General features: G+C 39.3%; 1 protein-coding gene across 3 annotated transcripts in view; it reads left to right on the plus strand.

Moving 5' to 3' along the window:
• The first annotated feature begins 4697 nt into the window (after positions 1-4697).
• Positions 4698-15444, plus strand: part of dglucy (D-glutamate cyclase) — a 29552-nt gene continuing 18805 nt past the window's right edge. The window contains exons 1-3 of one of the 3 annotated variants that reach the window (XM_031890451.1): positions 4698-4796; positions 5867-5936; positions 15120-15231. In XM_031890451.1, coding sequence (XP_031746311.1) covers positions 15129-15231 — 103 coding nt within the window. In that variant the 5' untranslated portion in view covers positions 4698-4796; positions 5867-5936; positions 15120-15128. 3 annotated transcript variants of the gene reach the window in all.

Raw genomic sequence — 15444 nt, forward strand, 5'->3', positions numbered from 1 at the left:
TGTATATTTTCAGCAAGCCGAAAAACACTTGCCAAAAATATGCGCCATACACTCCTACCTGTGCCTGCAACCGAATGAATGGAATATGCTCGGGTGCAGGCACAACTAGTCGCATTTTCACACATTTTTATGCAGATATCGTCTGCACCCGAGTATATTCCATTCATTGGGTGCAGGCACAGGTAGAAGCAAATAGGGTGTATGGTGCGTATTTTCGGCAAACATTTTTCGGCTAGCTGAAAATATACGCCATACGCATGGTGTGGCATTAGACTTATGGAAACAAAGTAATATCAGGTTAAAATTTTTAAGAGATTGCTACCTGACTCGGATTAATTAAACATTTATTAATTCCATCCCAAATGATTCATTGTTTGGCCCAGTTCCTGTTCCTAGCACCTGATATAAGATGGGGAGTATTGGCACCCTTTAACTGCCAAACACATACCCTATATAATATTTTTGTAAGACCAAGAAAATAATTTTGTCCAATTTGTCCAATTTTCGCACATCAGATATTATTGTGGTTACTCCAAATTTGTGTTTTAATTAATGGGCCTCTTAGGGCAGATTTATCAAAATGTAAGTTTAAAGCTTAATGCTATGACTGTTACAGAAATGAAATTGTACAAAAAGCATATTTGTAAAGCTCAATTTGTCTTGAAAAAAGATACATTGTCTTCCCAGGTAAACTAAAAGTACCCCCCAGAAAAAGACCAAAATGTGTCAAAAACTGCTTGGCAATAAAAGTATGCAACTGACCAAATCAGCTAGCATTGGAAGGGTTAAGGACGATATAGCAAAGAAATTAAGCCTTTTGAGTAAGGGGAAGGGACACATGTATGTATGTATGTATAACTTTATTTATAAAGTGCCACAAGGGTACGCAGCGCTGTACAGTCTTACAGAATACAAAATTACACACAGGGAGGACAAGTGTTATAATAAATAAATATAATAAATATATATAAATGCACAGAGAATAAGTGCCATGTGGTATGAGACATAGTAGGAAGGAGGTCCCTGCCCTGTAGAGCTTACAATCTAAGTGGTTGGGTAACATACAGGCACAAACTGGAAGGTAAGGGTGCACCAGGTATGGGCATTTGCCCTTAAGCGCAGGACTGGGCAAAATAATGTTTTAGTGCTCCAGAAGGTAACAGCTGAGCTTTTTCTTAAAGAGAGTGGGTGAGTTTTCCCTACGGAGGGATTCAGGGATAGAGTTCCATATGAATTCAAAACCAGAACAGGTAGGTAAAGAGACTTCTAGATTTTAGTAGGGATACAGCCGAATACCACCCGGACCCTAATTTGTATATGCATGTGATTTTAAGGATTCGGTTCAGCAAGGAACTTGGATTTGTCTGGATCCAAATCCTGCTGGAAAAGGCTGAATCCTCTTTAAAAGGGGTTATATTTTTGCTTGACAGCCTCCCAGGTAATTCTTCCAATGATATTATATAAATCAGTAACATACCATTATTACATTCCTTGTTTGGACACAGAGTTATATCCCCCTGTGACTTTATTACATAAATTAGTTCCCTTATCCTGCTCTTAATTAAGAGTCTTCAAAGTACAAACATACACAGAAGGGGGTTGTAGGAGCACTCCAAGGCTAAATAGAGTATACAAATACAATGGAAGAGCGCCTGATCTGGCCAAATTAACTACAAGCATACAAAAAAGAGAGTTTTCATCAAATTTTCATCAAGTGTTTCATAAGTAAATTGTCTATGCTAGTGCACGTATTTACAACAAGTTACAAAATGATGTTCATAAGATTGGTAAGATTGGTAAGCCACCATACCCCGTATGGTTGTCCTATCTATTTGCCTCTGGTCATATTTTTCAAAGGCTGGCACTCCCGTGCACAGTAGCCATTTTTGACCTGGGGGCCGGTTTGAGTCAGTGGGCTTAGTCCACCCCCATGCCTTCAGCTTTTATAGAGAGAGATTGCCAAGACCACAGCTTGGTTCTACAGGCTTAATCCTCCCCCACTTGTGGCTTGTAAAGGAAAAGACTGCCCATTAACCAACACCCATTTTTTTAAAGGCATAAGACCACCATTTAAGGGACGGGTGTGGGGGTGCTGCACCCACATGGAAGTTTGTCCATTCTTCCTGCAGAATAACTCTGCTAAAATACATAGATACACAGAAGGGGATTGTGGGAGCACTCCAAGGCTAAATAGAGTATACAAATACAAGGGAAGTGCGACTGATCTGGCCAAATTAACTACAAGCATACAAAATAGAGAGGGGGATTGATCAATGCACATTCCCTGGTCCCCTGTTTCATTAGTAAATTGTCTAGTGCATGTATTTACAAAAAACAGGGGTTTTTAGTTATCTTCTTAAAGGAGAAGGAAAAGCTAATCAAGAGTTAATCTCAAGCTGCAAGCATACCTTCAGTTGTCTCAATAGTGCCCTTAAGTCTCCCCATATTTCTCCAGTTCAGATGATCAGAAGCCAAACAGGAAGAAAAAACGCTGAGCTGTGTAAAGAAAGTTCCCATAATGCCTCACTCCTGCACAGACACCCAGACCAAGTGAACATGCTCAGTTAGTAAGACTATGGGGCAGATTTATCAAAACACGAGTTTGAATCCAGAATGGGAAAAATTCGGATTGGAAACTAAAATTTCTGAAGATCGCAAATATCAAGAAAATGCTTACGAAAAAATCGTATTAGTCACGATAATATGGTATTGGCGATCCGAAAGTCACAAAATTTTCGTACCGAACGATTGTAAACAACGGCAAAACCGATCCGATTTTTTCACACTAAAAATACAGAAAAGTCGCAGATGCATTGAAAAAGTCGCGGAAAATACTATTGGACCGATCGAGCGAACGCTCGGAGCGTTCGTGGATAAGTAAATGTGCCCCTATGAGTCAGCTTCCTGCTGATTGGCTCAGATCCACATTCCTAGGGGGGGGGGGGAGTGAGTTCTTAGCATTCTTGAGGGAGGGGGGGGAGCAGGAAAGAGCAGAAAGCAAAGAGCTGCGTGTCTCTGGCAGAGGAAGACAGACACAAGTAATCATTTGACAGGGAACTCAGTACAGCGTTTCTGTGAGTGCTTATGGCTGTATTTACATAGACCTGTCTGATAAAGCTTACTTAGTTTTTACCTTTCCTTCTCCTTTAAAGGAGAAGGAAAAGTACAGTCACTTAGGGGTGCCCAAATTTTAGGCAGCCCCCAGTGATTGTAATCACTTACCTTATACTCTGGACTGGTGCTCCTGTTAGGAGCACCAGGAAAACCCCACCAACCCAGGGTAGCTTCTTCTGTCTTTGTGCCACTTATGCATGCGCAGTAGAGCGAAGAGCCGGACGTTAACCAAAAAGTCGGCTTTTTCATTCTAGTGTTCATGTGCTGACCCCGGTATTCAGAAGAGGGATGAGAGAAGGAAGAGGACCGCTCTTTCGCAGCTACCCTGGGCTGGTGCAGTTTTCTCCTAACAGGAGTACCAACCCGGGTATAAGGTAAGCGATTCAATCACTGGTGTGTGCCTAACATTTTCAGGATCATCAGGATGTGCAGTGTGCATCTGGGCCCTGACAGAGCTAAGCTTTGCATGCTGGTGTTGTTCCCTGAACCGAGTTCTGGATATTTTTATTTGATTAAACGGTCTATTTTACCTCATAATACTTAACGGCTGAATCCTGCAAATGATTAACACTCCGTAATCTATCCATCATCTTTTGGGATACAAACAGTTTCCCTCTATCCCTATATATAGCAAATTAGCCCCTGATGTGCCAGTGTGATTACTACAGCAAATGCATAAGCTGCATATTAACCAGAGACATGCCAGTACAATCTCTAAAAAATGGCCAATGGCACTCCACAAACTCCAGGTTAACCATTAAGATAACTAAAATGGCCAATAAACAAATGCCAATAAGATGAATGTAGAAATGGATAAATTGAAAGAAAATTTAATTATAAGCATCTTTCAAATATACATAAATTGTTTGCACTGATTTTAAAGTTATTTGTAAATTTAATTGCTACTGATAATAGTATATGTCTGTCCCTTTCTGTTGTTCGGTTTGCCGATTCTTAAAACAATGTAGTTAAAGACAGTTGATTAACATACCTATGAAAAAGCATGCAAGGTATTGTGAGAACTAGAGCATTGGCTGAAGGAGAGCTACATTGTTTCAAGAGTCAGAACAAGAAGTGCAAAAGGAACATACACATACTGCTTTAAGATGTAATTATGTTTACATTTAACTTTAGAACCACTTACATTAGTAATTAATATATACCTGGGTTTCATCTTCATGTAGGATTGCCACCTTTCTGGTGGAATATTACAGGCATGCAGAGGTTCGGGTGGCAAATGGGTTTTAATGGCAGGGACAAGTAGCAGAATATATCAGGGGGACAAAAATGAACAGGTACTCCTTTCTCCCTCAGCTTTCTCCAGTCTGTTATCAGATAACTTGTAGCTAAATCAGGTGGCGGGGGTGTAAGATTTTTGTGTTTCATTTTCAAAAAGGTACCAGTGATCCACTCCTTTAAAGCGGCAATAGGTGGCCTTGGGCAGACAGCAACCCTATCTGCATGAATTTTGTAATCCGTGTCTGCTTGGGTTTCATGCCCTATTTCCAAAAAGCAGGCTTCATTTAATTCTGATGAGTCTGACCCTAATACGTGGGAGCGCACAACTATACACTGAACGGACGCGCCAGTTGCAGTTATTCATATAGATAAATACATTCTGTGCCCAATGGCATGCTGGGACGGCAAGGCAGTGATCTCACAAGATGGCCGATTCTTGGCAGGTTTGTGTTAAACTCTACACTGAAGGTTTAAAGCACCACTCATATTCTTGTTAAGTAGGAACCTTTACTTGCCTTATGCAGGTCAAAATATGTCAGCCTGACAACATGGTGTATGTTGCGGGTATTTCAGAGTAAGGTCAGAGGACGAGTAATGTGTTCTTTAAGCTACAGCCCAAAGGGGCGGGGAATGGTGATCCTGCTGCGCTGCTCATAGACTTTGCAAGGGTGAACTTCAATGTGATCGTGAAGTGCCCCACACGCTGATCTGGTATGCTACCTTTTTCTTCTATGTTGTGTAGCAGCCAAACTTTAATTTGTAAGGAATACGGAAACAAGCCTCAGTATTAAACCTTATAGAACCTGGTTGCACAAAGCAGATTTTGTACTGCAGGCTTTCTGAAATAGGTGAATAATGAATGAGATTAAACAGTGTTATAGACTGTTCGCTGTTTTTGAGGCTTATGTTGTTTTTATCTTGTTTTGATTGTTGTGATTATTGTGCAGCTGTCCCAGAATTAAAGAGAAGCAAGCTGCAACTTAAAATTTTACCTAATTCAAAAAAATTCTAAGCAACTTTCCAGTATACTAATTATTACATTAAACATTTTCTGTGCTTTTAAACTTTTTTGTAAATTAAACTCCATTTGCAGTTGAAAGCAGTATTTGGCTTTCTGCATTTCTGGGTCTGACTGAAATAACAGATGTTAGCTCTTCTTTAGCCAAGAGTCAATTTCCCACAATGCTTTCCATGTTTGTTAACAGGTCTGTTAAATGGAATATTTATACCCACACATAATGTAAAATTTCCCTCACATTGAACTTGAATTGTTACTTTTAGTTCATTGAGTTAAGGGAAGGCAATCAACATAAACTATACCTGTTTGGAAGCAGTTAATGTCATGTGTGCTCTGCATACACTAAACAATTCTTGTGTATGCCCAATTGCACACAAATAAGTGGGAACACTACACTCCCTATATGATCTTCAAGAGCAAGAACTGACTGCGTAAGAGGAAGATTGACCAGTGCTGTAAAAGGTCTCTAAATGCTATTTTTATTTTTTTTTATAGGGATAAGACTCAACAGAAACATCCAGGTGTTGGGAGAAAAATATCATTATAACACTTTTTCATCATCCAGGTATTTTCTTTATTCTTTGAACCTTGTATGATATAATCTAGTCTTAGAACAACCTCAAGGATGATCCTTCCATGGAGTAAAAAGTCCATTTAACAGGAGGCATAACTTGGAACTTTGGTACACGATGTGTTGGTTTTCATTCCTTGAAAGTATGTAGGTGGTGGTCTGGAATTGCTCTTTCAGCACCTTGATTAACAAACTGTCAGATTCTTTACTCTATGCACTTTATGAATATATCTCTGCAAAATGCAGAGAGAACTGTTTTTATGGAGCACACGCAGAGACTTGCAGCAATTCAGCATAATGTAGGGCAAGGTGTCTGAGTGCAAAAAACATGATGGTTTGTGCCCATTTTTGCACTTTGTCCCCTGTCCAGCATTTTTTTAATTGACCCCTATAGTTTTTTAAAACTGCACGAAAAAGACAATTTGTGCAGACACAGCTATAAAGAAATTGGAGGGAACACTGGTGACAAGTGCTCCTTGTACGGTGCAGACAAACCAAATCCAAATCCTTATTTGTCATGTCAGAATTATTCCGTTTTGTTGCTTGTGATCAATATGCACAAGCAAATGGGGGGTTGGCTTTTGGGTAGTTGGCCAAATCATTGTGGAAAATTAAATCTACCCAAAAAATGATGAACAGTGAAACCTTAATTTTACATACTGCTATTTTAAGTTTTCCTGCATTTTACATTGTTTTTTTGTGGTCCCACCAATTTATGATGCATTTCGATGGGTGCTTTTCCCAGTTTTTACATGTTTTCTCGGATTTTACATAATAATTTTGTCCTAATGTTAAAAAATGTCTGTTTGTCCTTTATGAATTTTAATATTAGTTAAATAAAGAGGTTTAAAATACTAACCAGCTGCATACTTTGCCATGTTTTTGTCTGTAAATAGTCAATTCCAGTTAAGGTGGATATGTAAAATCGGAGCTGTGGTCCTTGATCCAACAGAAAAATCAAGCCTACCCGAAATCTGGACAAGTTTTGGCCAGATATCGGTCAGGGAGGCCTGCCCGTGTATGGCCACCTTTAGTCTGCACCCCATACAGTCATGCACAAATCATTTTTTGCTTTAGGTTGTGCATGTAACTGTCACAGAGGTCTTGCAAATGCTGTTCCCATGTGTAACATTAATGCTGCACTGCTTAACCCCTTGTCACTAACACATTAAGGGGCTCATTTATCAAAGTACGATCGCTTCTGAATACAAAAAGATTGTATTTTTCGTACTTTGCGACAAAATCTTATTTGTCGTGCCGAGTACTAAAGTTTAGGATTCATTCAAGCTTCGGTATCGTGACTTTCCTTGGGCCAGGTTGGAGGTGCAGAGTGCCATTAAGTACTATGGGAGGCTTCCAAAAACAAAATGTTTCAGCCAGCACAACAAGTAAAGTGCAAGCAGGGCTTAGCCCCTGCGTGTTTATTCAAAAAGCAACGTTGCGGGGGCGTACCCCTTCGTCAGGCATGGGGTATGCCCCCGAAACGTTGCTTTTTGAATAAACACGCAGGGGCTAAGCCCTGCTTGCACTTTACTTGTTGTGCTGGCTGAAATATTTTGACCGGACTGTGTGGAGAGTGCCGACTCTCTAGGCTGTGCACCAAGTAGTAATTCTCTGGAGGAGGTAAGGGTGTGCTGGTGTAAATATTTTTCCAATTGTAAGGCTTCCAAAAACATGCACAGAAGGATCAAAGTCAGAAAGTTTTTCCCAGCGTTTACGATTATTTTGATGTGTTAATTTGTGTGACAATATCAAAAAGTCACAGTTTTCATGTTTTTTTGTGTGTCTTTTTTCATTCATGCTTTTTTAAAATCAGATTTTTTAATAAATTATTAGACATTTGTGGTTTTAGTGGAAATGAGTTTAGTCGTGGTTTAAAAAAATCTCTAAAACCATGAAAATACGACTGTGGATAAATCTGCCCCTTAGAGGGCCAGATTCATTAAAGTACGAAGTACTACTTTTCCCAGTAGTCAAGGTTAGTGCCAGACTGAAAAGTGTTGTTAAAGATGAAACCTGGCTGATGTATTGCCTTTTAGACTAAAAAGTGGGATTTCATGTTAGTTTTAGTTAAAGCCATCTCTGTAGGGCACATTTGGTTTGATGTTTGATGATATGACATTTTAGAACAACATCTGCACGTTTAGGTATATACTGAACATGTTTTGAGCATTTGCACATTACTCTGGAGGAGTCCTTAGTTGCTGTTGTACTGTACTAAGAATGTCATGAAAACATTCAGGCACACACAAAAATCATCAGGCCTGATGCTTCAAACTTAATTTGTTAATACAGGCAACCATACAAAAGGAAGTCAAGCAGGGCTTTGTTTTATTTGTTCTACAGCAGAAACTTTCATGCCATATGTGCCATGTAAATGATTTAATTCTAATTTCATAGGACATGTGCCTCTGTTACAGACTGTAATATAAGGAAGCCCATAGACTGCTAGTAAAAACATTTTAGGTGAAATAGAGAAGCCCTGGCAACCCTGGTTTTCACTGACGCCCTTTTGGGACCCCGGGCTTTGTGCTGCGGGGGAAGACATGGATTCACTGCCAAGGTTGATACATAAACGCGGTACAAAGGGGATCAAAGCAACGTCAGAGTGACGCAAAGGGTAAAGGGCTGGCAGTTAGCTAAGCCTTGTTAGGGTTAGCTAAGGTCTTAGCTAAGGTCTGGATACTCAGCCAGCTTGGGGAATGAAAACAAACAAGAGCACACTGTTTATGTTTGAATTTACGTGGTGTCAGCGTGTCCATTGATGTCATGACGCATCACCAAAACTACTGCACATGCGCCAACGAGCGGCTCACAAGAGGAGGCCGGGGACCGGTGCACTGGCAGGTAAGAGTGCGTAACGGTCTCCCAGCACTCGTGACAGCCTCTAACTTAACAAGGCACACAAAAAGCTGAGAAGAAATTCTATGATTCCTGAAAATTTAAAAAAAAATCCTGCTGCAGTAGTATTAACATAGCAGGAATCTAGCTTTATTTCACAAGTTAAGATATACAGCTGTGATCACAATAATGTGAATCACTGGTAGAAAAGCATATGCATTTTTATTAGGTACCAGTCACTTATTGTGACTTGGGAAGCCTGCATTTTTGGTAGTTGATATGACTTACACATATATACTCCTTTTAGTCATATACATCAATATTACCCTACTAAAAGCCTTATGAGTGCATCATATAGTGCTATTAGCCATGTTGGCATAAGGTTGTTAGCAAAATAAATATTTAAATCTCATACCAGAGCTAGATAGAAAAGAACTACATACAACCTTGTCATTGCAGAACCAGAAAAGCCAACAGACTTTTTTCATCTGGTCTGAGACATATTTGATTGTTTGTAAAGCAGCATATTTATCATAGAATGAGATTTGTGTTGGACCAATGAGAAATTGGTCCTCTCTTTTATAGGGGATGAGACTCTCTACAAATCCCACCAACCCTCAATGTTGAATGATATTGAGAAGATATCTGCTGCCTACTCCTGTCAGACCACTTCTTCCCAGTCTCTATATAGTGAATAATCTACTCCCTATTGTAAAATATAAGGCCTTTAGCCTTGTGCTTTTTATAATGGTCCTGGAATTCTGAGGTGACTTCTAATATCCTCATATTTTACAATGGGGGTACATAATTTATTATAATGCACAAGTTTCAGTAAGTCGTGACAGAAATGACATCAATATATATATATATATATATATATATATATATATATATATATATATATATATAGTGATGTCCGCTTGCAGAAATATCTGCCCTACGCCTCTTCTGGCATTAGCCTAACTACAAGCTGTCTTTGACCTAAGAGTAAGCTGGGTGCGAAGAGCTGATAAAAAAAAAAAAAATAAGGCTTTGTCCCACGGAGTGAGTTAGTCATCCGCAATAGATCTCTGCTACCGTGGGCGACTAACTGCTCCAAAATGCCTTTCCACAGGTCGCGTGAAGTTGCCTGCAAAAGGAAACTTCTAGCGAATTCAGAAAACTGAAGCCATGCATAGGCATTTCCACCACCGAATCCTATTGTTGCATGTGGAAAGGCATATTACATAGTTACATAGTTACATAGGGTTGAAAAAAGACCAGTGTCCATCAAGTTCAACCCATCCAAGTAAACCCAGCACACACAACCCACACCTACCAATCTATACACTCACATACATAAACTATAAATACAACCACTATTACTAACTGTAGATATTAGTATCACAATAGCCTTGGATATTCTGATTGTTCAAGAACTCATCCAGGCCCCTCTTAAAGGCATTAACAGAATCTGCCATTACCACATCACTAGGAAGGGCATTCCACAACCTCACTGCCCTCACCGTGAAAAACCACCTACGCTGCTTCAAATGGAAGCTCCGTTCCTCTAAAGGGGTGACCTCTGGTGCGTTGATTGTTTTTATGGGAAAAAAGAACATCCCCCATCTGCCTATAATCCCCTCTAATGTACTTGTACAGAGTAATCATGTCCCCTCGCAAGCGCCTCTTTTCCAGAGAAAACAACCCCAACCTCGACAGTCTCACCTCAGAGTTTAAATCTTCCATCCCCTTAACCAGTTTAGTTGCACGTCTCTGCACTCTCTCCAGCTCACTAATATCCTTCTTAAGGACTGGAGCCCAAAACTGCACCGCATACTCAAGGTGAGGCCTTACCAGGGACCTATAAAGGGGCAAAATTATGTTCTCATCCCTTGAGTCAATGCCCTTTTTTTATACAAGACAGCACTTTATTTGCTTTAGTAGCCACAGAATGACACTGCCTGGAATTAGACAACTTGTTATCAACAAAAACCCCTAGATCCTTCTCCATTAAGGATACCCCCAACACACTACCATTCAGTAGATAGTTCGCGTATATTATTCCTACCAAAATGCATAACTTTGCACTTATCAACATTGAACCTCATTTTCCAGTTTGCTGCCCAGTTTTCCAATTTTGTCAAATCGCTCTGCAAAGCGGCAGCATCCTGCATGGAACTTATAGTTTTGCACAATTTTGTGTCATCAGCAAAAATAGAAACAGTACTGTCTATGCCCACCTCCAGGTCATTAATAAACAAGTTAAAAAGCAAAGGACCGAGGACTGACCCCTGCGGTACTCCACTAACCACACTGGTCCAATTAGAAAATGTTCCATTTACCACCACTCTTTGTACTCTATCCTTCAGCCAGTTCTCTATCCAATTACAAATATTATGTTCTAGGCCAATATTCCTTAATTTGATCATTAACCTTCTGTGAGGTACTGTATCAAACGCTTTAGCAAAGTCCAAGTAGATGACATCAACTGCCATTCCAGCATCGAGGTTCCCACTCACCTCCTCATAAAAGGCGACTAAATTAGTCTGGCAAGATCTGTTACGCATAAAACCGTACTGGCACAAACTAATAGTATTGTGAACTGCAATGTATTCAAGTACCCTATCCCTTATTACCCCTTCCAAAATTTTTCCTACTACTGATGTCAGACTAACAGGCCTATAGTTTTCAGGCTGAGAACGGGATCCCTTTTTAAATAACGGCACCACATTAGCAATCCGCCAGTCTCTCGGCACCATGGCAGACCTCAATGAATCCTGAAAAATTAAGTGAAGAGGTTTGGCAATCACAGCGCTCAGCTCATTTAATACCCTGGGATGAATCCCATCCGGTCCTGGACCTTTGTTTACCTTTACATGTTCAAGTCTCTTTTGAATTTCCTCCTGAGTGACCCATGCGTCAGTAGCTAAATTACTAGAACTGGGCATATTAAAAGGGAAGCCTTCATTATCTGGCTCCTCAGATGTATAGACAGATGAAAAATAAGAGTTCAAAATTTCAGCTTTTTCCCCGTTCTCATCAACCAACTTACCCCACCGTGATAATAAGGTTCCCACCCCTTCTTGCTTCATTTTTTTACTATTCACATAATTAAAAAATAATTTTGGATTATTTTTACTCCTAACTGCAATATCCCTTTCCATTTCTATTTTAGCTTGCTTGATAGCTTTTTTGCATGCTTTATTTGCTTCCTTATACGTGATGAAAGTTTCTGCTGTCCCAGCTAACTTGAATGCCCTAAAAGCGGTAGCCCATGGTAGCAAAGATCTATAGAGGCAGACTAACTCACTCTGAGGGACATTAGCCTAAAATACTGTGTGTGTAGAATAAGCTGGGTGTGGCTGAGTGAAGAACTGATAAAAACCCTAAACGTGAGCATATTGTGGCAACTTAGCTTGCTCCACTGAGTAATCAGATGTCTGAACTCTATTTAATAAAACACAAGCATATATTTGTCTGGAAACTCGTGTACCTGTATCTTGTCTATGGAAAACATGATGGCGCTACTGCCATTAGTGAATCAGTGATTCCCACCACAGTATGAAATGTATAACATTTTGAACAAAGCATCTCCCAGGGTTTGCAGACCATCATATAATTACTTGGTAAAGCTCTACAACAAAATCTAATAGTTGGTTTTGTAGTAAAGGGTATATTACTGAGGCATAATATATAAAACATATTATTACACTTTATCTGCACATTGCCCTTGTGTTACTTCTGAGTAATATTGTTAATAATCAGTAACTTTAACTACCCTAACTGTGTAAGATCTTTGCTGAGATCTTTGGTATATCTATTTAATAAGCTTGTTAAAAATTGACAGTTATAAGTAACCTTCTCTGAAGTGAAGAAATAGCAGATCATCTGTCACTTCCAACGTTCTTGCAATGGAGTACTCTACGGAGAAGTTTCAGGTAGGAAATAGACTAAATGGTCCACTAAACCAAATGGTTCACTAAAATTGAACCATTTGATTAAACTCCCAAGAGCAGGCACAAACATTACACATTGTTTTCAGCCACAATTACAATTTTAACTTTTAAACTTCGTTTTAGCTAAGATACAAACTTTACAGCATGAAAGCCTCTTAAAGGAGAAGGAAAGGCTAAGTCACACCCCCAAGTGACTTTAATGGCTTACCTTGTACCCCGGGCTGGTGCCCCTGTTAGGAGAAAACCGCACCAGCCCGGGGCACCTGCAGCTAGCTCTTCCTTCTGCCGTATGCAAAATCCCTGGGTCTGCGCATGCGCATTAGAGTGAAAAGCTGACTTTGTTGTTAAAGTTCAGCTTTTCACTCTACTGCGCATGCACAAGCGCGCCAACAAGGAAGGGGAAACGCTCGCAGCTAACCTGGGCTGGTGCTGTTCTGTCTTAACAGGGGCACCAGCCCGGGGTACAAGATAAGCGATTAAAGTCACTTGGGGGTGCCTAACATTTTGGCACCCCCAAGTGACTTAGCCTTTCCTTCTCCTTTAAAAGTTCTTAAATGGAGCTCAGAGACTTGCAGCGATATGCAATATTTTAAACCAAGAAGGCACTGTGCAAAGTACTAAAAATGTGAGATTAAGCCTTATTTTTTTTTTTTTATTTTGCACTTTGCACACCACCTTCCTGCTTGTAAATTGCCCCATTTATATACAGATTTATAAACATTCTGATTTTTGTGGTTTTATAGTTTTTTTGTTTTGTTTTTTAAACTTATTTCCACTTAAACCACATCATGTATAGTCATTTGTGAAAAGATCCAAACTGAAAAACCACGAAAAAACACAAGAAAAAAGCGTATTCGTATTGTCGTATAAATGGAACTGTCAAAATCTGAAATCCTCTAAAAACCCCAAAGCAAAGAAAGATCTTCCAGGAGTACAAGGGATACATGCTATTGACTTCTACATGATCTGGACAGATGGCATATTTTTTTCTTTCGGATTTTAAATTGCGGATAAATTACAATTGTATTTTGGCGAAAAAAAAACTATGAATCATGAAAAAAAAAAAATGATCGTTCGTAAATGCCCCGTAGGTGTTAGTACAACATCCAGTATGTTGTGAGTTGCCTGACCCTACCAGTTGACCATGCATTTCAGATACACTACTGTGGCAGTTTGTGCCATGTAGCAATCCTGTTGCTGCTGTGTTTTACACTATCCCATCAAAACCATTTTGTACAGAGCCCATTCACAGGTCACTGACTTGAGTATAATGGCAAAAGCCAAAAAAAAAAAGTAGATTGAAAATGTTGTCAATATTTTTTCAATCTTAAATATACAATTACCATCAACCTTTAATCTTTGCAGGATTTTTAAACTTGCCAAATTATTTTGTGTATTTATATGCTTTTACAGCAGGATTAATTGGGACCTATAAGGTAAAATATGCCATACATAAAATGAGGAAGCATGAAACTGGTATATTGCTCGTGATCACTTTATAGAAAACTCCATAGTGTAAACAGGAATTGTAAACTAGAATTTGCATCTGCCATTGTTATAACCAAAACTAATAATGTTATACAAGATCACCTTAAATAGGAAAGTAAGGTGACTTTGAAAATGGGATATGTGCCCAGTAAAGCCAAATTGCCATGTTTTGTATATTGTAGTGTCTTTCATGAGCGTGATTTAAACTGTATGTTATTAAAATTATTTGTGAATTTAAAATTGTGTGTGATACACTGTATAGACAGTGGCTATCTGTAACAGGGGTGAAGATGTATAACTATTATTATTAGTTGGTTTTTCATGCATTTGCAGGCTGTGCATCTACAATTAAGTCAGTATCTGCTATTAAAGACCTAAGAGTGGCAAGATTCAATACCATATTTATAACTATGTGATATTTATTACCATGGAATTTGCAGTGTCATCAAAATAGACCACAAGGATTCTGGGAATAAATTCCTTAAGGCTGCTAAAAAAATCCCATTTACATGGGTTTATCCTATAGGGTAAAGCTCACCCACTGGGTTTTTGAAGCAAAAGCCAGAATAAACCTGATCAGATTCCCAACTAAAGACCGGTTTCACCCTTCTTGGGGCTCATCAGTGTAGTGCAGGGTTTTCTGAACAGCTTAGGTAAAGCCAGGAGTGGGGATTCACAAACTAGTGAAAAGGGTTGAGGAGACCACCTCATGCGTATGCAAATAGACTTTAAGGCTCCTAAAAAAATCCCATTTACATGGGTTTATCCTATAGGCTACGGCTCGTCATCTAAAAAATTGTTGTTTTTTACTGAAAAGAATGTTCGGGTTGATAGAAAAGCATCTTTATATTGTCATATATCTGTATAATATACGACTAATTTAGCTCTTTCTGCTTTTGCTTGCTTGAAGGTTCCTGATATGTATTGTCTGCAAAGACTTTCCACCTTAGCCCCATCAATAGCACGTGGGTTAATACGGTACAACAAAATTTCCCTCAGAAATACTTCTGGAATGTCCTCAGGTAAGACTTTTCATTGTTCTTAATTCTTGCATAGTATAATTCTACAAAGGGCTCTGCATAGAAGTGTACGTGCAGTCTGTCCTTGTCCTGAAGAACTTCAATAAAAATCTGTGCCTGAAATTCCCAAAGATTCTTACAGAGTTGCTTCTACAGAAATTGTAGAATGAACCATTTGTTCTCTCTTTGCTAGTTCTGATTGTGGTAGAGAAACCC

Source organism: Xenopus tropicalis, chromosome 8 (assembly GCF_000004195.4).
Source record: "Xenopus tropicalis strain Nigerian chromosome 8, UCB_Xtro_10.0, whole genome shotgun sequence".
Classification (NCBI taxonomy): domain Eukaryota; kingdom Metazoa; phylum Chordata; class Amphibia; order Anura; family Pipidae; genus Xenopus; species Xenopus tropicalis.